The 25212-nt window shown below is 39.1% G+C and overlaps 1 protein-coding gene and 1 long non-coding RNA gene across 11 annotated transcripts in view; one reads left to right on the top strand and one right to left on the bottom strand.

Annotated features, from left to right (window-relative positions):
* The window catches only part of MEF2C (myocyte enhancer factor 2C), a 179553-nt gene extending 170688 nt beyond the window's left edge, over nt 1–8865 (top strand). For 7 of the 10 annotated variants that reach the window (XM_087715703.1, XM_087715700.1, XM_087715707.1 and 4 more), the window contains one exon: nt 3846–8865. In XM_087715703.1, the coding sequence (XP_087571829.1) occupies nt 3846–4167 (322 nt within the window). In that variant the 3' untranslated portion in view covers nt 4168–8865. The remainder of the gene's footprint in view (nt 1–3845) is intronic. The other 3 variants (XM_087715706.1, XM_087715704.1, XM_087715705.1) reach the window with 1 other exon arrangement.
* Nucleotides 1–25212, bottom strand: part of LOC148045344 (uncharacterized) — a 135597-nt gene that overhangs the window by 81318 nt on the left and 29067 nt on the right. The window contains exon 2 of the long non-coding RNA XR_015696677.1: nt 15202–15394. This is a non-coding gene — a long non-coding RNA (uncharacterized LOC148045344). The remainder of the gene's footprint in view (nt 1–15201; nt 15395–25212) is intronic.

The raw sequence follows: 25212 nt of genomic DNA, 5'->3' as shown, positions 1-25212 counted from the left end.
AAAAGTTCAGACCTTGAAAGCAGATAAGCAATTCATTTAGAGCTCATCTGTTTTCCCCAATCTATTAACATAAATTTTCCCCAATCTTTGCTGATTGTATCATAACCTTGTAGGCACAGTGATATTAAAATTCAAGGGTTCTTGTTTTTTCTTCTCTGCTTTTAACCAGAGCCTTAAACCATTCAGACTTTAAGACTTTACTGCACTTTGCAATACCTGTCTGCTTAGTATTACCAACTGACCTACCAGCTTGAACCACACATAATCCACATTTGCTTGAGCGTCAAGCATTTTAGAAGAGGCACAGATATTTCACTTATTCCCCTTATAAGATGATAAATTACATATTCAAAAGGTTGCCAGCGAGCAAGTGTAGTGTTTATTTTCCCAGTGAAAGGGCATGCATTCCTGCCCTCTAGTGGCAAATTCAGGAGGGAAAAGCCTATACTAATGTATACTATGCTATTGTAAGTTCCAGAAACAAAAAATTAAATATAAACAAATCCAGTGGAACAAGGGAACTAGCAAACCATAATGTTCACTTTTCCTATGATCTAAATTGCACATAGTCAAGGCTGAATTTCTTTTCAGTGATTGGAGACATGAGTGCACTACAGATATTCCTCAATTTATGTCCACAAATGGAATTTCCACCAGACATAGTGCAATTGCAAGTAGAATTGGTCCTGATTTTAGAACAGTTTTTACACCAGTCATGAAATGAGTGACCATGATTGTTAAGCAAATCCAACTTGTCCAATAGGCATTTTCTGCCAGAAAAAAATGGCAAAAAAGTTGCATATGTTGATCATATGATTGCAAGACATTTCAATTGGTAATAATTGTGGGTAGGTTGCCAAGCACCCCTGTTGTGATCACATGACCAAGGAGTTGTGTCACAGTCATAATTATACATAGAGATCATAACTCACTTTTCTCCAAGGCCGTCCTAACTTTGAATATGTTGTTAAATGAACAATATAAATCAAGGACTATTTGTAATAAAAGGCCCTTGTGGGCCTATTTACTGAGATGCCCTTCTTTCAGGATGCATTGAAAGCAGTAGCTCAGTCCTATTTAAATTAAACAGGGTACCATTCACTTCAGTGAGAAGTGGATTATACCAATTATTTTGTATGTAAGAAGTAAAAATTGTATTACCGTCAAAAGTCTATTATATATTTCCTATAATCTTCATAATAATATTCTTTGTGCATTAATCTTAAGTGTTTTTAAAAAATACATTACAAAATAGAAAATACTCCACGTAAGCATTTAAAGTGAAAAAAATGTTTTCAATTGAATACCATAGCATAAACAGACTTGTTTCACAAAGAAAGCGAGGTTCATAATTAAATGCTAAACCAGTGATGGTGAACCTATGGCACACATGCCAGAGGTGGCACCCACGCATGCCATCGCCAGCTGCTCTTCTGGTTTCCGGCACACTGGTCTTTGCGCACGCTGAAGTGCTGGAAACCCAAAAACCAGGTGGCCAGTGTGCATGCATGCACCGGCCACCTGGTGTTTGGGTTTCTGGTGCTCCACTGAACACAAAGATCAGCTGGCCGACATGCATGCATGTGCCAGAAACCTGAAGACCAGGTGGCCAGCACATGCATGCGCACCAGCCATTTGGTGCTCGGGTTTCCGGTGCCCCAGCGTGTGTATGCGCATGCACGCACATTCCTGTTTGGGCACTCAGTGTTGAAAATGGTTGCCATCACTGTGTTAAACCAATAGCAAAACTTCATAGACTTGACACACACTATCATCTATTTCTAGTGCCACCATAAAATATCTGCCTTAATTTTGTGTGTACAATATTCTATGAATATTTATTTTACATTTGTCAAAAATTGGAACTAACTGAAAAAAATAAGAAAATAAGGAATTCACTTGGCAATTCCTTCTGTAAATCTTGTAAATCAGATTTAATCTGAAATTAAATAGCAGTTTGTTAGGCCCAAAGAAAAGAAAATACTTCTTTTAATTCTGCTCTATCCAATTTAGTATGTAAACTGGATCTTAAGAGTGTACAATTTTACTTTTTTAGAAATCAAGAAAACTATGTATGAGACCTTATTTATAGCTAGTGCTTCTAGCTTCCACAGCAAATAAAGATATTCATTACACAGCAAGTTGAACTAATTTCCAATAGTTAACTGATCCCAACAATAGACAGTGTGTTAACTTCAGGTATTGCCAAGAATGTAAAATCAAGACAATTCTACCCTTTGGCTTGCTTTTCACGCAACCGCAACTGTAGGGCCAACATGCTTGTCCATTAAACAACTGCACCAATTTTGACAAAATCAGCTGAATGCAGGGCAGATGAAAGCAATTACGGATTGCAGCATTTCTCTTCTTCTTTGTTGACTAACAATAGCCATTCATTATTAAACATTGTGACAATTAATGATAAAAGCATTGCCACATCATTCCAAGGATAGATATCTAGCATTGTTTTGCATTTCTGGAGAGTTTAGAGAACAGTTGGCTACAGTCCTTCACATTGTGTTTAGCCACAAAGATTTTAGAGGGTTAGGGCTGAGCATGTGGGCTTTCCAGTTTTTTAAAATGTGCAGCTCCAGTGCTCAAATGACATATCTCCTTTATGCCATAGCCTTTCATCCCTCGGTGGAACATTCAATCTGCCCTGTCAGCTCTGAGTGATATACAACTTCCATGCACCATCAACAAGTATTTACAAAGTTGGGAAATTATGCACATAACATTTTCCCTTCCCATCACCATTCTTCTGGGTCTAGAAAACAAGCCTATTTTAGACATCTTAGTAGTTATGATAGAAATTTCAAATATTGTCATAAGTATGTAAGACGTTTATGTTTGACTAATGAAGTTGAATGTCATGATGAGGACATTTCAAGTCATTGCCATTAACATAGCTATTAGCACATTTTGAACGCTTATTGGTTGAGGATTTATCCACATGGTGGCCGAGGAATTTTGGGAGATGAAATGTCTGCATCTTAACATTGCTGAGTTTGAGAAACACTGATTTAAATAATTATATTGAAAATAAACATGAAAATAAAAAACCCTCTTGGTTCCAATTCCATTGTCAAAAGAGGAGAGAGGGGAGAAATTACAGGAGGCAATAAGCAACAGATAATTTGGTGGTGTTTAACTCAAAATCATGGTTTCGTTTGGTGACTTTTTCTAATGTAACAAGGCTTTAGAATAAATCAGAACTTTCTGTATCCAATCTTGCATCAACATTTTGCTTATACTAAAAATGAATATTAGTTTCTATGTACCTTTAGGCTGATACAGATTTTGGTAGGGAATTTCCTGAACCTTTGCTCAAACCTCTTTCCAATATGAGTTGCCATACACCAGACGCTCACCAGAGTCCAGAAGAATGAACCTATGATGTCTTGAAAGCCATGTGAAAAACCAAAAGATGCTGACTAGAACAACCCCAATTGCTCTTGTAGTTGAGTTATAAGCCATCTACACTAGTCTGCCATACAGCCTACCATCTTTTTAAATGACTTTTCTGTATATGCACACATTAAGAAATCAGTCATGGTTTCAAAAACAGCAGGGTGTAGCTCACACTATTTCCATTTGAGATAAAAATCATCCTGGCTGCAATTCTGAGCAATCCATAGAACAAACTGCAAGGACCATCTTAGGAGAGTCATCCTTTCAGACATGTCCCACAGCTGCAGAGACAATCCTTCACACACAGTCCTCCTTGGCTTTGTGCAGGGATAAGTCCCCCCCCCCCCGGTCTCTTAGCTGGTATTTTGTATAAGTGTGCATTTCAGGGGGCCCTGCCTCCTCCGTCTGTAACTGGGTTTCCTTTCCTCCTACAGAGCTTGCACTAGCACTCATTTATCTCAGAATACAAATCTCTCCCTGCCTTCTACTCAAAGCCTCAACATCAAGTCCGAACCTGTTTCTCCTCCTAGAGACCGTACCACCACGCCATCGAGATATCCACAGCACACGCGCCACGAGGCGGGAAGATCTCCTGTTGACAGCTTGAGCAGCTGTAGTAGTTCCTACGATGGAAGCGACAGGGAAGATCACCGAAATGAATTCCACTCTCCCATTGGACTCACCAGACCTTCGCCGGACGAAAGGGAAAGTCCCTCCGTGAAGCGCATGCGGCTCTCTGAAGGATGGGCAACATGATAACTTTACTAGCTATTAGAGGTTTTTTTTTCCTTGCAGTGCGTGTGTGTGCTATACCTTAAGGGGAAAGTGGGAGGGGGGTCAATATGCATTATATGTGCTGTGTGTGGGGAGGGGGGGAAAGTCAGGTACTCTGTTTTGTAAAAGTACTTTTAAATTGCCTCAGTGATACCATATTAAAAAAGATAAACAGCAATGCTGAAGAGATGCTTCGCACTTGAGTTGTACAACAGATCACTTGTACAAAATAGGTTTTAAGGTTAACTTCTTTTTACTGTTGTGCTCCCTTGCAAAATGTATGTTACAATAGATAGTGTCATGTTGCAGGTTCAACGTTATTTACATGTAAATAGCCAAAAACAGGGGGGAAAAAGAGGAGGCATTTGCCCAATCCTGGGCAAATCTTTACTGAGAGAGAAAGTGGCTGTTATGCAACAAATAGAAATTGTACAGATGTTTTGGGAGACCCAGAAATCGGGTGATTAAGGAAAAAAGAAAAGAAGGAAAATTTTACCTCACTTAGTGCAGGGGTCTCCAATCTTGGCAACTTTAAGACTTGTGGACGTCACCTCCCAGAGTTCCTCAGCCAGCAAATCTCGCTGAGGAACTCTGGGAGTTGACGTCCACAAGTCTTAAAGTTGCCAAGGTTGGAGACCCCTGACTTCGTGTATCTGAAAATGCTCACAAATGTGTTGGCATATTGTATGAGTATGGCACTCAGTTAAACGGATCAAAATCATTTAAAAGAGGACCATACTTGTGGGGGAAAAAATGTTTTGGGGTTCTTTTTTTTAGTGTGAGGGCTAACCTATTTAATTTTTTTTTAAATTCTGGGTCTGGATCACTTATTAAATAAAAATATTAAAAAATATGTAAATTACATTTTCCTTATTTTCATATTAAAAAGTAAGACAGAGTTTGCAAAGCATTGTGGCTTTTTGTAGTTTTACATAAGCCAAAATGTGTTCTCCCCCTTCATAGCTTTGCCAATATTTTAAACAGCCCTGAAGGAAACAAAAGGGGGGATTTTTTTGTATAGAAAGCACTACCCTAAGCCATGAAGAACTCCATGCTTTGCTAACCAAGGTAATTGTTTTCTCTTTGCAGAAATTTTGTTTTTGAAATGTGTATTTCTAATTATATAAAATATTAAGAATCTTTTAAAAAATCTGTGAAATTAACATGCTTGTGTATAGCTTTCTAATATATATAATAATTATGGTAATAGCAGAAGTTTTTGTTATCTTAATAGTGGGGGAATTATATTTGTGCAGTTGCACATTTAAGTAACTATTTTTTCCTTTTAGTTTTTCTTTTAATCAGAATACATTTTACAGAATCAGTCAGCTGTTGGGGGCTAATCTGCAAACGATTAGGATTTTCCCTTCCTAAAGCAGCCCATATCATACTAATACATCAGCAGTCAGTTTTGCATCTTGAGTAGTTTCATCATATATTTGAAATGTTCTTCGTACCTTATTTATGTTTTACGTATCTTGAGGCTTTCTGCCCCTTAGATCACAATGTGGCTCAACTGTCTTGTTTCTATACATCCTATATAACTAGCAATCTTTTAGCTGTAAGAGGTAACTGAGAAAGCTTGCACAATCCCAAACAAAATGGAAATCTGGAGTAAAATGAACATAATTTTAAAATCCATAACAATTACCCCAAATTTGGTATCCTGACTGCATATGTTATGTCCAACATTCAGTAGGTTATCTCAGAACTACAAGCAGATTCAGATTCAAATGTGATCAAGGAAAAGTGGCCTTGGTGGCCTAGATAGCCCTTCCAACGCTGTGATTCTTTACTTTTTGTACTCTTTCATACAGAGTAATTGAGGACAGGAATAGCACCAAAAGGTCACCGTTCTAACTTCAATCTGGCTATAAATGTTGAGTTGTTTATGTCCAAGAATGAATTTATACGTGCATTACATTATTTATAATACCATCATGTACAGGTATACTGCAAAATAAATCCAATAAGGTCAAAGGGATTTGTTTCCAGATGACTGAATATAGGTTTACTCAGTATTTTGCTATGCAACACTTGATGACTTATGGCTGAATGTATGGACCACTGAAAAGTGTTGGGCTTATTTTGACATCTGTATTTAGTTGGTGTTAAGCATGTGCATCATGTTGAGTAACTAGAGCTGAATTCCACAGTTCCATTCAAATGTAGTGGCTGCTGTGTTTTCTTTGAGCAATCAGCCTTGCTATAAAAATTGACTATTATAATTTTCTAATTTAATTGGTTTGGTCACCCAGAACAACATCCATTCTGTTCTACTTTCCTCTTATTGGAGAAAGTGAACATTATCCATAATTCCTACCCATACCTTTAATTAAGAATAATATCAGAATAAAGTTATGCCTGCACAGGGTATCTAATTTATCTTTGACATTAGCACATATTATTTATAATTTAGCAGGCATAAAAATGCATGAAAGCTATGTCATTTGCTTTAAATACTTCCTTCCTTCACACATACTGGGATTGATTCTTGAAAGGAAAGGATATTTTTCCCCCATACTAAATAATGTGTGAAAGGTATATCTGGATTCCCAGTGCTGTAGGAGAATCCCTTTGTATATGACTTAGTTTATTTTATTCTTTATAATTGTTTTATATTTCTTGGAGCTTTAAGATCTGTCATGCAAATTAGGTCTTGATGGTCCACTCTGCTGAGCTGAGCAAGTGACTGAGTAAATGCTACAAGTGATGTAGCTTATTTTCTTTCTTAGGACAGGAGGGCAGGGTAGCAATGTAGGATGGAAGAAATATGAGTAATTTCTAGCACATTAGAGTCAAAGCACAGTTTATGATGCAGTTCCTTGAACTGCTCATTTTGATACAGTATTAATATAAAGCAGAGTGAAAAGTCTGGACTCCTATTCACTCTTTACCACTTAATCCAGTTGCTGATTAATCTGTGAGACTTTTCCAGAGTCATGAACAAGCATTAGCAAACCAACTGACTTTGGCAAATGTTAATGTAGACATAGATGTCTACATAAGAAAGTTGTGAAAACTCTGTTTGATTAAGGATACCAACCAAATATAGATGTACGGCTTTGTTCACTTTTAACAAAATCAGTAATAATGATACCACGTTAGCTATACCACAGCTGTAGTGTCATAGCTTATGATTCCAGGCTGGCTTAGCAGTTGCTTTTTCTTATCCTAAGCATTTCTTGACTAGCCCAGAAAATCTTGGGAGTATGCTGAAGCCATATCATTTGCATGTATGTTCTAGATAATAGAAAAACTGCTTTGATAATGCATTAATTCCACCAATGACTTTAAACAGATAACACCTGCATTAAAGGAAGTGAGAATGGTGCCAATGTTTGATTTTACTAACTTCAGTCAGGGTTCCAAATGATTTTCTTCACTTTAACATTTAGCACCACTTGAGAACATTCATCTTCAACAGGAATTAAATATGCAATATGTATGTGGCATTTTTTAAGAAAAAGAAAAAGAAAGAAATAATATTTGGCTTACCAGCATAGTTGTAAGTCATTTGTCAAAGTGGGAGGGTGAGAGTGACAGCCATACGCATGTACACATAAAATTACTCTTGAACCTATAGAATTGAGAGGTTCTATATATGTGAACCAATGGAAATAAGCTCCTCCCACTCAGCCAGGCAATTGAATTGAATTGTGCAAGAATGGATATTAGTATTTCTTCCTTTTTCCACTATTGAGCTAAACTAAAATATAGAGGCACAAATCCTAGGGTTAACTGAACATTGTAAATGGATTTAATTAATAAAGAAGCACAATGTTTAATGGTGATGTTATTTTCTAGAAGCTTTAGCAGTCAATCCTTAACTGTTCTTTTTATCTATACCTTAATAATTTTTGGTAAAACTACCACGGAGGGACTTATGGTGTGATTCTTTTGTATGTAAGCAGTTTTGGGGCAGTGCCTCATAAAAGGATTGAGACTTTCTTCAACCTGAGCAGAACAAAATTAAAGGCAACATGCAATAGCCAAAAGAATGTCTTCTCCCCTTAAGATGATATTTATTTTGGAAATAGCTTTTTAATGAAGGGATAAAGCATGTTTTCTGATGACAGTATAGCATATACACCACCCTTTCCAAATCTAGTGCCTTTTTAATATAGTGTCACAGTAAAATTCCTACCCGAAAAGGAAATAGGGATTGGCCATACCTTAGCTGGGAAAGATGAAATTTTTAATTCATATATGAAGAACACTAGGTTGGGGAAATCTAATAGAGCACACATTTATATATTGTATGCATTGATGCCTTTCTCAGAAAAGGAGATTTTAAAAATCATTTTAGTGCTTTATCAACGGGTGTTATTTTTCTTCTTCATTTTTTGGTAATCAAATGATTTCTATTTTTTCCAGGAGTGGAATTTAACATTTTTAATAATACAGTGATATCTGCTGTTTCTCAGAGGGTTTTTTCCCAAACACATCTAAAATGGAAGAATAAAACAATTGCTATGCTGTTTTCAAGAATGTCAAGAACCCCTTTTTGTATTGTTTGACTTTGTCTTAGCTTTTACCCATCTTCCTCATAGATGCAACAGTGTGGTTTGATTTGATTTGGTTTTCTTTCTTTCCTGCTGCCTCTAGAAGGCAAATACTTTGCCTTTATGTCCCCAAAAGCCACTTGAAACCTCAATAAATGCTATTGCCTAAACCCAGCATATTCCTCTGCTCCCATTTTATGCCATCTGCAGTGACATCTTAACGTCTGTGGCCTCCATTTCTTGACACGGTGAGTCCCTCAAATGGCTGGTGGAACATTAGTGTCAGTTGAGAAGACCTCATTCCCAACTAGTAACAGGCTTCTATGAACATATTCTAACCAAAGATGTGGAGCAATCCAAGTGTAGAATTGCACCCTTTGTATCAAATTCTCTACATCAGGATGGACATAATCATGTTGTTTAGTTTTGTTGTCCCTGCTTGTACCTCAAAGGGGCCCATACTTCAATTTTATTCAAAGATGTCAGCTCAGTGGTAAAAGAAACTCACTTAACCTAAAAAATATTTGACTTGGATTGCTTCAGATGATTTGCTTTTGCTTTATTTTATTTTAATCCTGGGAATTTGCTTTAATTAAATCAGTGATATTCTCCTGCTGATGGGCACATGAAAGCGTTTTACGAGAAATATTAAGCTTAGAGGCTCACAGCGGCATAAGCTGGACTTTGTCGCCACTAGATGACAAGATATTACAACAAATTTAAAAATTGCACCTGTGTATCTCAAGAGATTTAATCAGCTGTCTGTAGTGAACAATAAATAAATTAATGGGCAAAAAAATCAGAAGTTCTTCCTGCTGGACATAAGGTATAATTTGTACTTTGCAGCCAAATCAGTAAAATTACTGGCTTTCTTAGTGTTACAGTGTCTGTGGTGCATTTTTTTTTTGTTTAAAAAATTAAATAGTCTTTGCCTCAGTTAGACATCTATGACATATCAAATCAAGAGTTTAAAATATACAGACAAGACATGTTGTAATTCTAAAAGCAACTCTTCTCCTGTATTTTTTTTCTATTGTCATGTTAACTCCCTGCTGACAGGATCTTAATGGGCAGCAGAATCTATTCTGGTAATATACTATCTTAATAGTGATAGCAATACAGAAATATTAAAATATATAGTTTGATTTGTTTAAAAATATTTAAGCATTAGTATCTTCTTAATAAGATGAGCTAAGTTACTGTATGTATGCAGTGGTGAAGCTACAGAAAAATGATCTTCAGGTGGATAGAATACTTTATCAGAGGTAATCTGTTTACTTTCCAAAAAAAATAGTAGCAACAACATTTTTCATTTGAGATATGCAATATTAATGCCAATATTAATAGCCTGCCATGTATTACATTTTCAGAACATTACAATATCTAAATATTAAAATAAGTCAACAGGCAAACTGCTCTTGCAATCAAGATCTATTAAAACTGTTTCTGAAATAACATCAAAAAGTGTAAACAGGTGTTTAAAATATAAAAAAAAGCTGTAAGTGTCTTGGGAAATTTTTTTCCTAAGATCTTTGGCAGCAAAGTAGGTGGACCGTAAACCTCTTCAAAACAGTCTGTCAAAATTGACTTTTGAACAGCATCTGACATAGGAAAGGTGATGTCAGCATCCAATATACCTTAGTAAAAGCCATCCTTGGAATTCTCAGGTCTTGGCCATTTAATATTTTAAAGATCAAAATTAGAACTTTTAGCAGAGTAAAGAAATGGATTGGAAGCTGTTATTGAGAAATTTCATTATCCAAGTAAATACTACAGAGTCTCTCACTATTGAGGAAGTTCAAATCCTTGATTTTGGTTAGATTGAGCAAGGTGGCCAACAGGCCTCTTCTTTTGCTTCCCTTTTATAAAGTCATAGGAAGTTATTGGCAATATGGAGATGATTCTGGGGCTACTGTGTAATTAACCACTAAGACATGCATTTTGGAAACACATTCCACTGTAGTGTCTCAACAAATTGGATGGCAGCAAATACCTATAGCAAGGAACCATTTTTTTATGGAGATCTATTCTTTGCTAAATGGGCCAGCCAAGCCCAGAAGCTAGTGAGACAATAGACTAGAAGTCAAATATTTCTGCACCTTGAAAATTCCACCAGATCCTTCTATGATACAACCCCTTCTTGGCTTCGTCCACTTCCTCTTTCCCCTTACCTCTCCGCCCTCCCATATCTATTGTGAATTTTTCCCCACATAGCCAAGATCTGATGTTCAAATATTTGTTGCTCTTTTTGCTTAGTTTTATTTCTGTAGTTACTAAAATACTAAAATCATGAGTTGGTCAATTACATTAAAAATTACACATTTTCTCAATTGTTTCATTCAAGATGGTAAAAGCCACTGGTTTCTACTGGCTGACATTTTTCAGCCAAATGTCCTAGTTGTAGGTATAGAATAACTAGCCACATCCAACTCGCTGTGGGGCAACTTGCCACAGGACAATGCAACATTTTATTAATCATTTCATCCAGTTACATTTATTGTAGGTGACCGTGTTTTATAAAAATTATTATGATCCTTTTATTTCTGGATTGACTTTATTTTATTATTATTGACCATTAATTTAACTTGTATTTGTTGAAGTTGGCCTGCTGCAATTAGTAATCCCGCCATGAGTTGACTGTGGTGAATTGGCCATGGCAAGTTGATCACTTAGTTGTTTCATGTTCCTGAGACATTCTTAGTGGGCAGAGACATCACAATGTTCCCAAATATGTTATTGTGAGATTATAATTTAGAAAATGTAAGTCTCTAGGAATATCCAATGATCTCAGCATTTATTATCACACTTAAATAGGAAAAAGACTCTTTATCAAACAAAAGAGGAAGTGGAGCCGGTAGAAAATAATCTACTATCACTGATGAAGCATCATAACCAAATGGCAAACAGAATCTCTGGATCCCCAATATAATGCAACATGGTAATTAAGCAAACAGCTGCAACAACTGTAGATACAATCATAGATAAATAGTACAGGTCTATGTCACATTAATGTAACAGAATTCATGTGTGTTCTTGAACAGGTTCATAGACTCCTACGTTGTTATCTCTATTCTGAACATTTTAAACTCAGGGCAGGCAATGTTGATCATCTGCAGAGGGAGGGAGAAGGCTAAAAAAGTAAGTTGGCAGACGCAACTAGTTACACAATCAACACTTTCCCCCTTTTTCTTGTGTGTCAGGCAAACATCAAGTTTTTATTTAATTTCAAATGCTGTGATATTAAACATTTTTACTAGAAAATAATAGGAGAGAGTTACTTCTGTTCAAATGTGCTGAAACTCTATGGTGGGTTGCTGCTGGCATTACTGCCAGTTCGGTGCGTGCACAATTTTGTGTGTGCAGGCTAGCTTCATGCATACGCATGCCAGACATGTGCTCCACGCATGTGCGCATTTACCCATAAATGCAATTTAAATTCTTCTGCATGCACAGAACTGAAAAACAAAATGGCGCCACCACTAGGGGAACCGGTTCAGGGGCGTGGCAGACCTGGGTTCTGGAACTGTCGGTTTCAGCGACCCAGGCCACCAAACCACTACCGGTTCAGCCAAACTGGTCCGAACCAGTGGGAACCCACCACTGCCGAAACTTCCATAGAAACTGCTGGAATTCAACTGAACTAAACGAGCATGAACAAGTATAAAATTGCAGCTTTGACATTAGCCAGAGAAGAGTAACCCTTTTTTAATGCCTTAATTTTTAATTATATTGAACCAATCAAACCACAAGAAATTCTCTTTGTTGTTGTTGCAAAGCAGTAAATTTGAAAAGTGCTACTTTTTTTTACAACTCTTCCCATAGTTCAGATGCAGAAATCCATATAACCACTGCATGACAGCAAAGAGCCACAGAAAACTCTTGTAAATCCTTTGCTGCCAGATTTTTGCAGCACACAGACGACAGCTTTATATTTGTTGTTCTGCCTTAGGCAGCCAAATGCTTTGGCTCTCAACAAGGCAACCAACACATTGTTCCCTTTCTTGATCAGACATTAGTCATGCAGACTCTTATTTCTATGACACACAGAACCCCAAACCAGGCTGTTGTATTTTAATCTACCATTTTTTACAGACCTTTTTTTATATATGCCTTCAGGTTAATTTATGATTTGGGGCATCATGCAAACTCAGAAATCTGTGTTTATGCTAAACTATGGTGAAGAATGCTAGAAAAAATCCTATGGTCAGAACTGCAACCCCAGCAGATGGCTTTCCCTACGACTACCAGCTTTCATTGAGACGGATATAAAAATGGTTGTCTTTTTTAAGTGCCAGTGCAACTTTCTATATGAATTTTGAGTTTCATGGCTTCCTTACAGAATACGGTGCTACGTATTGTTTCACAGGAGGCCACAATTGACACACAAAGGTTCTATCTCTTATTTTCACCAAAGACAGTGTTTTGCTTGAAAGACTATCCTGGCTAAATCTGTCCTAAATATAAAGAAAAGGAAGGAAGGAAGGAAGGAAGGAAGGAAGGAAGGAAGGAAGGAAGGAAGGAAGGAAGGAAAGAAAGAAAAGAAAGGGAAAGGAAAGGAAAGAAAGAAAAGAATGAGAAAGAATTCCTAAATTTGCTCATCAATAACTGATGAGCATCTGATTTCTATCTGAATTACATTAGTCTTTTCAAGTGGAATGTCATCCCTTCCGTTTCTCATTGACCTCAAAGCCCTCCAGTTTCTGCATTAAATGTGCTACAGGAATGAATCATTTAAAAAAATTAAATCAAGGAAAGAAATGCATCCTAAAGCTGAGAAACCTCTATAAAGCCAGAAATTGAGGTCTGAGAATTTTCACATTCTATAGCATTATTAAGGAGGATAAATGATCAGTTTTTCCAAAACATTTGATTTCCTTTAAAGAGGTGTTTTCAGTTAAACTGACTTCCTGGAATAAACTCGGAAGGAAAAAAATAATGCCAAATTGAAAAGAGTTTATCTGTCTTGACTTAATGTGTACTACCCAACGGCAAAAAATAGTAGGTTTAAAATTGCATTGTAGCAATGAGTAAGCTATCACTGTTGGAATTAACTTTGCCATGCTCTGCCCAAAAGTTTATGAACACATTTTTTTCTTCAAATACACAATGGAAGTGCTACCAATATAAATGTAATAACCAGAATGAATCGAGCAGATGGGATCCTACCAGAATCTTACAATGAATGTACTAATTGAAAATTAGTATAATGAACAAATCATAGGAGTAACAGCTAAGGGGACTATGTGTGTGTAGCATAATGAAGAGAATGTTTGGGGATAACATCGTCACTGTCTTCTGCTACTTGAAAGGCTGTCAAAGAGAAGAGTTCTAGTGTCCAAAGCACCTGAGGTAAGACAAGAAGCAATGGGTGGAAACGAGATCCAGTTTGGAGAAATTTCTTGACAGTGAAAACAATTACTCAATGGAACAACTTACCTCCTGAAGTTGTGGGTGCTCCATTGCTAGATATTTTCAAGGAAAGATTGGACAACTATTTGTCCAAAATGGTATAAGACAGAGGTCTTCAAACTTGACAACTTTAAGACTTGTGAACTTCAACTCTCAGAATTCCCCAGTCAACATAGCTTCCAGGCCTATGGTTCTATTTTATTCTAAAAGCATCCATGGGGTAGTCAAGAAAGTAAAGATGATAATGAATATATAAATGCAGTAGAGTTGCAATTGTGGACTCTGGCTACAATCTTGACCTTCCTCACAGACATCATGGTTTCTACTCTCTCTATCCAACTACCTAAAAACTGAAGTGATAGGGGGGAGGTAGAAAATGATACCTAAACAGAGCCAGAATTGATATCCTCATCTGTAAACAGTAGCAATAATTTTCCAGGCCAGATTTGGTCAGCTAAATTGTCTCCCGTATTTCAGGATAATCACATACAATTGTGCTTCATAAGGAAGTTCCTGTTTTTCCTTCCACCATTCCAATTACACTTGTAAGGGCCCTGTTCTTTCTGTCAGATGGAGAGACCCTACTTTAGGGGGGGGGAAACAAGTTTCCTCTGCACCCATCAGCATCTATGCCTGTGTATTCCTTCATCTCAAAGTTTAGCTTAAGCTAAGTATGGCATTATATCTCTTGTGAAGTCTACATTGATCTAATGCAGTTTAAAATGTGGAAACAATGGCTAGCCTGCCAAAGGTGATAATCACAGGACAGTGTAACATTAGAAGCCCACATTTCATTTTAAAATAAATAAGGCACATAAACCTCCATACGCGCTTTCTATTAGAGAAAGAGCCTGCTGCAGAATGCACAGTGTGACATAGAAAAGATGCTTTTATTCTTAGTACATTATGTTCTTGAAAATCTATAGCAGCCTCTATAACGCTGAGCATATGAATTGCTTATACAGCTCCTTTTGTATATTCAGTTTTTCAGCCCTGCTGTTCATCTATGAAGTTGTCCGATTCTTTAATACTTGAATGCTGCTGCTACTTCTTTATAGTTGGGACACATGGCCCTGCCATGCCTCTTTGATTTGCATCTTACCATCACATTAGGTTACATCTGACATGACATTGTTTTCCATACTGAACTGCTGCTCATCTAGGCTTCAATGGCCGTTCCTTATGTTGTTGCTGCTGCTGTTGTGGCTGTGGTGGTGGTGGTTGTCATTTCACAGTAGCTGTTCATTTCTTGGGTTCCCAGTTTCTCCTGACTACCATCTTTGAGGCTACATTATCTAATCAGGAAATAAAAATCCAAAGGCAATTGATGCAAACAATAAGAATCAAAAATGGATTCTGCTATAAGATGCAAAGAAATGCCCTGACATTTTCAAAAACTCAGTTAAAGAAGTTTTTAAGGGAGTAAAGACCTATGGAAAGGAACCAACCAATAGTTAAAAGATATTTATTGCAGTGAAATCTTAAGCTTTTGCCCTTTCAAAGGGCTGATACACTATTATCATATTACACATATTGCATAGGTAAAGAAAAAGATTGTTTTCATTTGCCATTCATTATTGAGTTTCAAGCTGTTAAGGGTATACAGAATCCTTAAACAAAAATTATCCCAATATTGTAGCTGATAAAACAGTGTTAGAATTAAATAATTATAGTCAAAATAAACAGTTACCAGTTTAAAAAACAGGATCTCTATTATGAGCATCTAGGCTGCAAAAAGGTATATAGCCACTAGATGCAAGAGTCACAAAACTCTCTTTGCTGCCTCCTAATGGCAATCAGGACTTTTGCAACCTAGTTCCTGGTCACCATACATTTTTTTAAAAAATGGAATTTGACAGTCATTAATATAGGCACAAGGTGTTCTTTCCACTGTGTAACCAAAACCTAAAGTGCACGTTGACAGAGGCATATGGGGAGAAAATGATGGTGTGTGGGATGTCTTCACACAAATGTCATGACTCACACAGTTGTATCAATGGCTTTTATATGTTGATGTGACTCTATGCCTGTCAAATCTGGGCATTAATTTGATTTGTTCCAGATGCCACAGGATATTTGATATGTGTCATTTAGTTAACAACAGGAAGGGTCAAAGGCTGAGAGCTAAGTGAAATACAAATGCAATTTTCAACATTATTCCAGATTCTGAAGCCAGTGCTTACTTTTCCAACAGTACAACAGTACATGAGATTAGCAAAGCTTCCAGATTTGGGCTGCAAAAGTCTCAAAAATTGTTGGATGGCTGCAAGGAAAGCTTATTGCCATCTGGCGTGATTCGGATTTTTGCACTCTAGATCGTATAGTACTTAAGAAGTGTAGATGGATTTGTCACATAGTTCTTTAAGCTTTTGGAAGAAGTCTAAAGAAAGATCTTGGATAGATAAAACCTTGAACAACGTGTGGGTGTGAGTGTGGGTATGAGTGTGTGTTGGATCACTATTCTAGGGTCTTAGGAATTGAAGCAAATAGCCAGCCACTACTGACATAAAACAGAACTACTAATCCAGAAAAATATTACAATGTAATCTTAAATGGTGAGTGGGAGGAGAAGGAAACACCACCTTACAGCACAGAAGAAATGAGAAAGAAGCAAGAGTTAGCTCCATATGAATTTTCTGCTAGAAAAGGGGACAATGAGCTTAGCAGGCAAGCAGTACAATGGTGGGTCTCTACCAGTTCGCACCGGTTCTCCGGTCAAGCAGAGAGCAAACCAGTTCTCTGTTCCTTTGAAAATGGGCCCATTCGCCCGTCCCTGAGTTATACCTACCCTTATTTCAGCTTATGAAGCCCAGCTGATCAGAGGCGGCAGAATGAATTGCTGCTTCTCATCTGTTTTCCTTACTTTCCAAGCAAGTTTCTTTCAAGTGTGCAACCGGTAGGAATGCCGGTAGGAACTCACCACTGAAGCATTAATAATGAAAAGCTATGTAACAAGAAGCAATATTGGCTTCAACATTTCCAGCAGCATCACTATAGTAAAAAAAAATGGCTAAGATAAATGTCACGATGGTCTACAGAGGACCAGGTTGACAGAAGCATTAGTGAAGAAACCATGAGAGACATGCAGCTTTCACCCATTCAATCTGGTTATCCACTCCATCTATTATCCAGAATTATTATCCAGAATTAGGCAAATGTGTTTTGGCTATACTTTCATGCTTGACAAATAGGACTTCTCCCCAATCAGGTACGTAAATCTATCCTCAGTTCTTGTACCTACAATTAAAAAAACAAATTGTACCCACAACAAGTACTATTGAAAGTTTTCATTACAGTCAACTTTTTAACACAAATACAACCTCCTCTTTCCAGTACTGTGGTCACAGAAGAACTGCAGTTCCTGTTATCTGGGACCAGGCTGGTTAAGAATTATAGCTGCGTACTGCTTTATACAGCACTGGTAACTCTATTTTAAGAAACTTTGATCAATTATCTTTTCAAAGCAGATTCATACATCAAAATGGGGATCTGCCTCAAAGCAAGAAATTGCATCTGGAGGACTCCAAAATATTTGGGAGATTTTGTGGATTTTCTACTACCGTATCTTTGAGATTCTAATACACTACACAATGTTGCAGCCCATATGTCTGGCTGGTTGTGGGCAGGATAGAATGGTGTGACAAGTCTGACACTGATATGAGAACACAGATAATGAGATGCCTCCTTTTGTTGAATTCTCAACTTATCAGATTTCTTTCAAGGTGGCAGGCCCAATATTATTTGGGTTCATTCACATTCTCTTTCAGTTTTGTTCAGTCTTGTGCTGTTGGACTACTACTGTCAACTGTCCAACTAGGGAACCCAAAATAAGTAAACACTCTTGAGAGCTTAGAATTCCCAAAAGTAAGACTTTATTGGATACACCATTTTGGTACTGAAGAATAAAAACCAGCTCGGGTTTTCCTGCACAAATGCTTGCCTAGTTAAACAATAGTGTCTCTTTCTCCCCACCCCTGGGTGATCACATTGTCCAATTATGAGACTCCTTTTGTTATGGGAACAGTCCACCTTCATCTTAAGCATCTGCAGTGATGACCTTGATGGTTTCCAAGCTCTCACGATTCATGCACAAATTCTCAGCATTCCATTCCATTCTTCCCTCCCCCCAGTTCATTGACCAGTTGAATAGCGATAAGGTTTGGCAGAAGCAAAGTGCTTCAGTCTTGATAACTACATTTGCTCTATGCTGCCTTGCCAACAGAATTGGGCACATAACTAATTTCCCAGCACTCCAAATATGGGGTATAAAGTCATCACTCTTGAGTTGAAGCTTACTTTTGCATTCTATATGACTGGAGCAAATTGAATCCTTTTCACACTATAGTGAATGAATGTGTCCGAAGGTTATACTGATAGGACTGGTATGAACAGTTGCTATTTTTAAGAATGGAGTGAGTGCAAGTGGCAAGTGTTTGATGCCATATTTTTCTCCACAAACTGCCTATTTTTCTGGTTGCTTCTGCATCCTTGCTAATAAATTGACATAGAGTACAGCCAACAAGCCACGACTTCATACACTGAATTCTGATACTGCCCTTCCAAAAAGGGGCCAATCTTGTGAAATAACTAAGGTAGCCCGCCTTGCATTCCAGAAAAAAAATCTGGATCAGAGGTAGAAAAACTCGTAATATCAAATCAGCATTTAGTCTTCCAGATTCCAGGCCTCTGAAGCCAAGCTTTGCCAACATGACTCATCCAGGGTAGGACTGAGCAACATAAAGCCAATGTTGAATTTTATTTTTTTTTGCATGAGAGGCCAAGCTTGCCAAAACGCTATGCCAGCCCTTATGGCACTCCAGAAAACTCAAAGCTCTGTGGGAGCGAAGCAGGGGTGGGTTCCTGCCAGTTCAAACCTCTTCTATAGAAGAGGTTCCACAAATCTACTGTGCCGTTTAGAACTGGTTCCAGCTCCCTCCCCCCGCCCGTCCGCACCAGGCTTGCCCCGCCCTCCGCTCACTGATTGGCTGGCTCACCAATCGCCCCGCCCACCTCTAAGAGTCCTATCTAAACTTTAAAGTCTTAAAGCTGTCAAATTTGAACATCCCTGGAGGTTTTTTTTTCCTAAAGGATTAGGGTTGCAAGGGTCTTGTAATTTGACAGCTTTAAGACTTGCACACTTCAATGTCAGAGTTCCTGAGCCAACATGACTAGAGGAGGAATTCTGGGAGTTGAAGTCCATAAGTCTTAAAGCTGTCAGGTTTGAACACCCCTGGGAGGGTGTTCTAAAGGGTTAGGGGTGTAAGGGTCTTGTAACTTGAAAGATTTAAGACTTGCATGCTTCAAATGCCAGAGAGTTTTTAAGTGGGTTTCACCACATTTTACAAGCTGCCCATGCCCACCCAGTCACATGACTTCCAAGCTCACACCCAGTCACATGACTTCCAAGGTCTCACCCAGTCACATGGCCAGCAAACCACTCCCACAAAGCAGGCCACATCTACAGAAGAGATTCTAAAAAATTTTGAAACCCACCATTGGAGCAAAGGGCACATCTATGGTACTCCAGTACAAAAGCAAACATGTAAGAGTTGTTAAAGTAGATATCTAAGTGTGGATTTTAGCACACGAGTTCAGCCAACATCTCCAGAAGTAGATTTCTAGACAGACAGCTTGAATGGAAGTTTACTGGACTTGCTGGAGAGGCATCTTCAATGGGGAATAAAGTCAATATTTTGGCATATAAATATAATAAATAAATACATAAATAAAAAAAGATGGCAACCATGATCAGGTGACCAAAACCCTGCCTACCTTTAATGTCTGGTATGCATGTGACGCACTTTACAAATGGATGGGGTTTCAGTCACATGGTTATAACTGGCATCTTGACTTTTTGGATCACTCCCAGGATGCCCTGGCTTTATGCCTTTTTCTTTTCTCAGTCTCACTCTCTCAGCTTTAAAAGAAAGGCTGGAGGAATATTTTTAAAATGATATTTTTGTTAGAGCTTTGAAGCTATGTATATGGGATACATACAGATTCTATCACGTCTGATCTTTTCATCCCATTCTGCTCCAATATTAAGTAGCTTATGCTGTTTGTGTTTTGAAGTTTCCCCATTGTAAGCCTAGATTCATGATAGCAAACCTATGCTTGCCACAGGTGGCAGCTGAGCTCCACCACGCATGTGCATGTGCCTCCCGCGAGCTAGCTGATTTTTGGGTCTCTGCAGCGCATGTTGTTTAATCAAAATGCACTTAAAACACTATACAAGCCATTGAGAATATAACTAGATACATCCAATAGGAACAGGAAGTGCCTCACAAGAGCAGATAGAGATAAATCATAGAGAGGCAGGAAATGCATCACTGAACAATGGAGATGAATGCTAGAGAGGAATAAAGCTGCATAGAAAGAAGATATAACACCTGTAACAGTGTGAATATTCACCCCACCACCCCCGCGTGCTTGAATTAACACTGAATCTTTAATTACAATCTTGAAGCAAAGCACACTCTCTTAAAAACTCTACTCTCCATCTTGAATTCACTCATAAGTTATTCACATAAGCTGATTCACACTGATTCACCTGAAGTTTAATAGACGGTATGGTCCAACACCTCCAAAGGGCATCATATTAGGGAAATGTACAGCAGCATATAAAATAACCCAATAACCATTTGCATTCAAATTTCTTTTCAGTGGGCATCTGTGGAAATTAAATCTTTTCAGGCCAGTCTATCCTGATTACATTGTATTGTGCCTTGTTCTGTCAGCTAGCAACGGGCACTTCCTCTAAAGAGAAACATGATTCTCTTACATAACAGAATCATGTTAGTTTCTTTTGTCATGCTTGCATTCCCAGCTTGTCTCTAAAGAAAAATGGGATTTTCAATTTTACAGGAATCTTTTCTTAGCAACCAGTTTTTACAGAAAGTGGGGGCAAAGCTGGGCTTCAGACGCTATTTTTGGCAGTATTTCTTTTTTCTTCAGTAAACACAGCCGACAGCAAAATGTCACCTCTCCCTAACAAACAATCAAACCAGATGCAACTGAACTTCACAGACTGGTTGACAAGCTCGCCCCAGTGATTCATGCCACACATTTGGCATCCAAACAGCCAGACAAGCTGTCTCTATTGACATCTGCTCCCCTTCAACACATGACTTTTCCCCATGGACTGACTGCCTCATCTCTGGCTAATCCCATCCCTGAGATCACTCTTCTAGTGCCAGGAAGATACATTTTCCAGCATTTTTACCCATCAGTTTACATTGAATGTAATGAAAGAAGGGAGGAATCCTCGGCCTGGATTACTGTGTTGCAGCCTTCTTTGTAGGGAGACTTGCATATGAATATAATATCATTGCACAACCAAGTCTGCCCAGTCTGCAAATTCTCTGGCTTCCTATGCTTCAATTAAGTCTCAAAGAAGACATATTAGGGAGCTCTTCCCACTGAGATTTATCAGCAACAGCACTGGTGTCGTTGTGCTACTATCACTCAGCAGGAATTTTTTTCTTCAACAAATAGCTGAGAAATTCTTCTTCCCAATGGCTGTGCTCCCAACAATTCAAAAGGCCATTTCTGCCCAATTCGACTCCTTGAAATCCCACTGATATCCATGCCTAGAATATCAAAAGCCCACCCTAGCTTGTCCCATCTGCCTCTAAATGTACAATGTCCCTGCCTCTTTTGGAAAAAAATGTGTCTTTCCCAGAATTACTATCTCATGGTTTTAAATATATGGCATCTGAGCTTGGTTCTATGTAATAACAGCCCTGGAATTGAGACTTGCATTTCCCCAACAATCAAGAGTTGTTAAATGGATGTCATGGTTAACAGGGCATGCATTTTGATACCTGACCACTGAATCCATATTTTGTGTGTGTGTGTGTGTGTGTGTGTGTGTGTAAAGAAGGGGATTCGCATGGAAGTAACACAATTGTTCCTGAACCAGCTCTCAAGGTAAATAAGGGAGATATTTTATTGTCGTAATTAACTGCATTAAAACACGATCCGCATATTGACACCTTTACTAACAAATAAATAATATAAGCAGGAACTCACAATTAGTATTAATGTCTTCTGGGAGAACTTATGTGGACTGCAGCAGCATATTTCCATTTTTAAAGGAATCCCACTGTGGTTCAGTGACATGGATTGGAACATGCTTTCATTTATACTTCCTTGAACAGTAACATTTCCCTACTTCCTACCTTGCAAAATACATTGGGGCAATCCTGGCAATTTTCAGGATTTCTTTTGACATGTTAGTTGGGAATTATTGGATCTGTGGTTTAGAAATTGTAGGTTTAAGAAGGTAGATGAAAAAGAATCTACCCACTTACTAGAAATCTCTGTTAGATTGATTTTAGACTGATGGTTTTATTAACTCGGATGCCATTATCAGCATGTTTCTATAGCAGATTCTCTGAAAGAGTCAGATTATATTTTCTCTAATCTCTTTTCTCCTGCCATCTATATCTTGGGTGAGGAACCATTGGCCTATCACAGATGTTGGTGTATTTCATTGTCAGCATTGCACATTGGCCATGCTGGCTTGGGCTGTTTCAAATTACAGTTCAGCAACATCCAGGGACGTGTAGTCAGGGGAGGCAGGGCCTCACCACTGTCATGAAAAAGAAAAACAAATTTAAAAGGAAAAAGGCTGAGGTAGTTGTTGCCAGAGTCACAGTGGATGACTCTGCCTAGTGCTTAATTGCAGGAGGAGGCAAGAGAACCACGTGCCTCCTTTACTCTATCTTTATGATCACTTGAGCAGAGTTAAGCAAGGATTAAAAGGTGAAAAATTCCTTATGCAAAGGAGGCACGTGGTTCTCTCGCCTCCTCCTGCAGTGGGCACTTTTTTTAGAGGCTTTTTTAAAACAGTTAAGCAGAGTCATCCACATGGTGACTCTAGCAGCAACTATCCCAGCCTGGCTAGAGGAGCTCTTGCCTTTTTCTTTTTACATTTTTACATTTTCATCGTGGCAGACAAGAGGAGAGTTGAAATCCTCTGTGTCACAGCTGGAAAAGGTATGTGGGATGGATGGAGGGAGGAGGGAGGAATTCAAAATTATTGTAATTTGTAAGTAATTTTTTATTGTGAGTAATTTGTGTCTGTGTGTGTGCATGTGCGTGTGTTTGTTTCTTCACTCCACTCAAACAAACTCTTTCAATTTGAGAGTGAGTTTGTTTGAGAAGAGAGGGAAGGGGGAGAGGCAGGGAGGGCAGCTTGTTTGAGAAGAGAGGGGCAGCCTTGTTTGAGAAGAGTGGGGCAGCCCGCCAGCAGAGGCGGGTCTTTTAGCCGTCTCTGCTGGTGGGCTGGCACTTTCTTTCTTTTGCCTGCTGTGCCCACTTTCCCTTTCTACTCTCCCCCCCACCGGGAGCCCCATCGTGCTCCCCTCTCCCTTTCCTCCTCCTCCTCTCCCCTTCCTTCACCAGCTGCCGCCTCGCCCCCCGTCTCCTCCATCCCCACTGCTGTGTCTGACAGAGGCGTTTAGCGTCTATGGCGGACATAAACGCGAGATGCCTCTGTTGGGGACAGTGGCGAGGACGCTGCTTCTCGCCACCGCCGCGCTCCACCATCACGCTCTGCCGCCTCACCCCCCCCCCACCTCCTCCATCCCCGTCGCTATGTCCGACAGAGGCATCTCACATCTATGGCAGACATAAACGTGAGACACCTCTGCCGGGGACAGCAGTGGGGATGCTGTTTCTTGCCGCCATCGCACTCTGCCACCTCCCCTCCCGCCTCCTCCATCCCCACTGCTGTGTCCGACAGAGGCACCTCACTGTCTATGGCGGACATAAACGTGAGACGCCTCTGTCGGGGACAGCGGTGGGGATGCTGCTTCTCGCCGCCACTGTGCTCTTGCCTCACCAACTGTAAACTTCACCGCACGTCACTGGCAACATCTGAAGTGCCATGTATTCTCTCGAGCCAAAGGATTCAGAAGTCATGTGGTCTTTTAGAATGTATAGAATAACAGAGTTGGAAAGGACCTTGGAGGTCTTCTAGTCCAAGCCCCTGCTTAGACAGGAAACCCAATACTGCATCATACAAAAGATTAGCCGATCTCTTCTTTAAAACTTCCAGTGTTGGACCATTTACAATGTCTGGAGGAGTGGTGAGTTTCAAAAATTTTTAGAACCTCTTCTGTAGGTGTGGCCTGCTTTGTGGGAGTGCCTTGCCAGCCATGTGACCGGATGGGAGTGGCTTGCCAGCCATGTGACTGGGTGGACATGGCAAACTTGTAAAATGTGGTGAAACTCACTTAACAACACTCTTGCTTAGTAACCAAAATGTTGGCTCAGAAACTCTGGCATTTGAAGCACAGAAGTCTTAAAGCTGTCAAGTTACAAGACCCTTGTACCCCTAATCCTTTAGAAAAAAACCCCAGTGGTGTTCAAACTTGACAGCTTTAAGACTTGTGGACTTCAACTCCCAGAATTCCTCCTCCAATCATGTTGGCTCAGGAACTCTGGCATTGAATGTGCAAGTCTTAAAGCTGTCAAGTTAAAAGACCCTTGCACCCTTAACCCTTTAGAAAAAAATCCCCAGGGATGAGAGTCGAGGTGGCGCAGTGGTTAAATGCAGCATTGCAGGCTACTTCAGCTGACTGCAGTTCTGCCATTCGGCTGTTCAAATCTCACCGGCTCAAGGTTGACTCAGCATTCCATCCTTCCGAGGTGGGAAAAATGAGGACCCAGATTGTTGGGGGGAATATGCTGACTCTGTAAACCGCTTAGAGAGGGCTGAAAGCCCTATGAAGCGGTATATAAGTCTAACTGCTATTGCTATTGCTAGGTTCAAACTTGACAGCTTTAAGACTTGTGGACTTCAGTTCCCAGAATTCCTCCTCTCACTCTTCATCTTGATGATGTGCAGACGGTCAGGGGGAGGGAGCTGGAACTGGTTTTAAACAGCACTGTTGATTTGTGGAACCTCTTCTATAGAAGAGGTTAGAACTGGCAGGAACCCACCCCTGGTCTGGAGGCAAGTTGTTCCATTGATTAATTGTTCTAACTGTCAGGAAATTTCTCCTTAGTTTTAAGTTGCATCTCTTCTTGATTAGTTTCCACCCATTGCTTCTTGTCCTGCCCTCATGTGCTTTGGAGAATAGCTTGACTCCCTCTTCTTTGTGGC

The sequence above is a fragment of the Thamnophis sirtalis genome, unplaced genomic scaffold (assembly GCF_051295495.1).
Source record: "Thamnophis sirtalis isolate CommonGarterSnake01/CBP01778 unplaced genomic scaffold, rThaSir2_p1.2 scaffold_5, whole genome shotgun sequence".
NCBI lineage: Eukaryota > Metazoa > Chordata > Lepidosauria > Squamata > Natricidae > Thamnophis > Thamnophis sirtalis.
The sequence above is the reverse complement of the archived record's forward strand: the minus strand, read 5'-3'. Positions and strand labels throughout refer to the sequence as shown.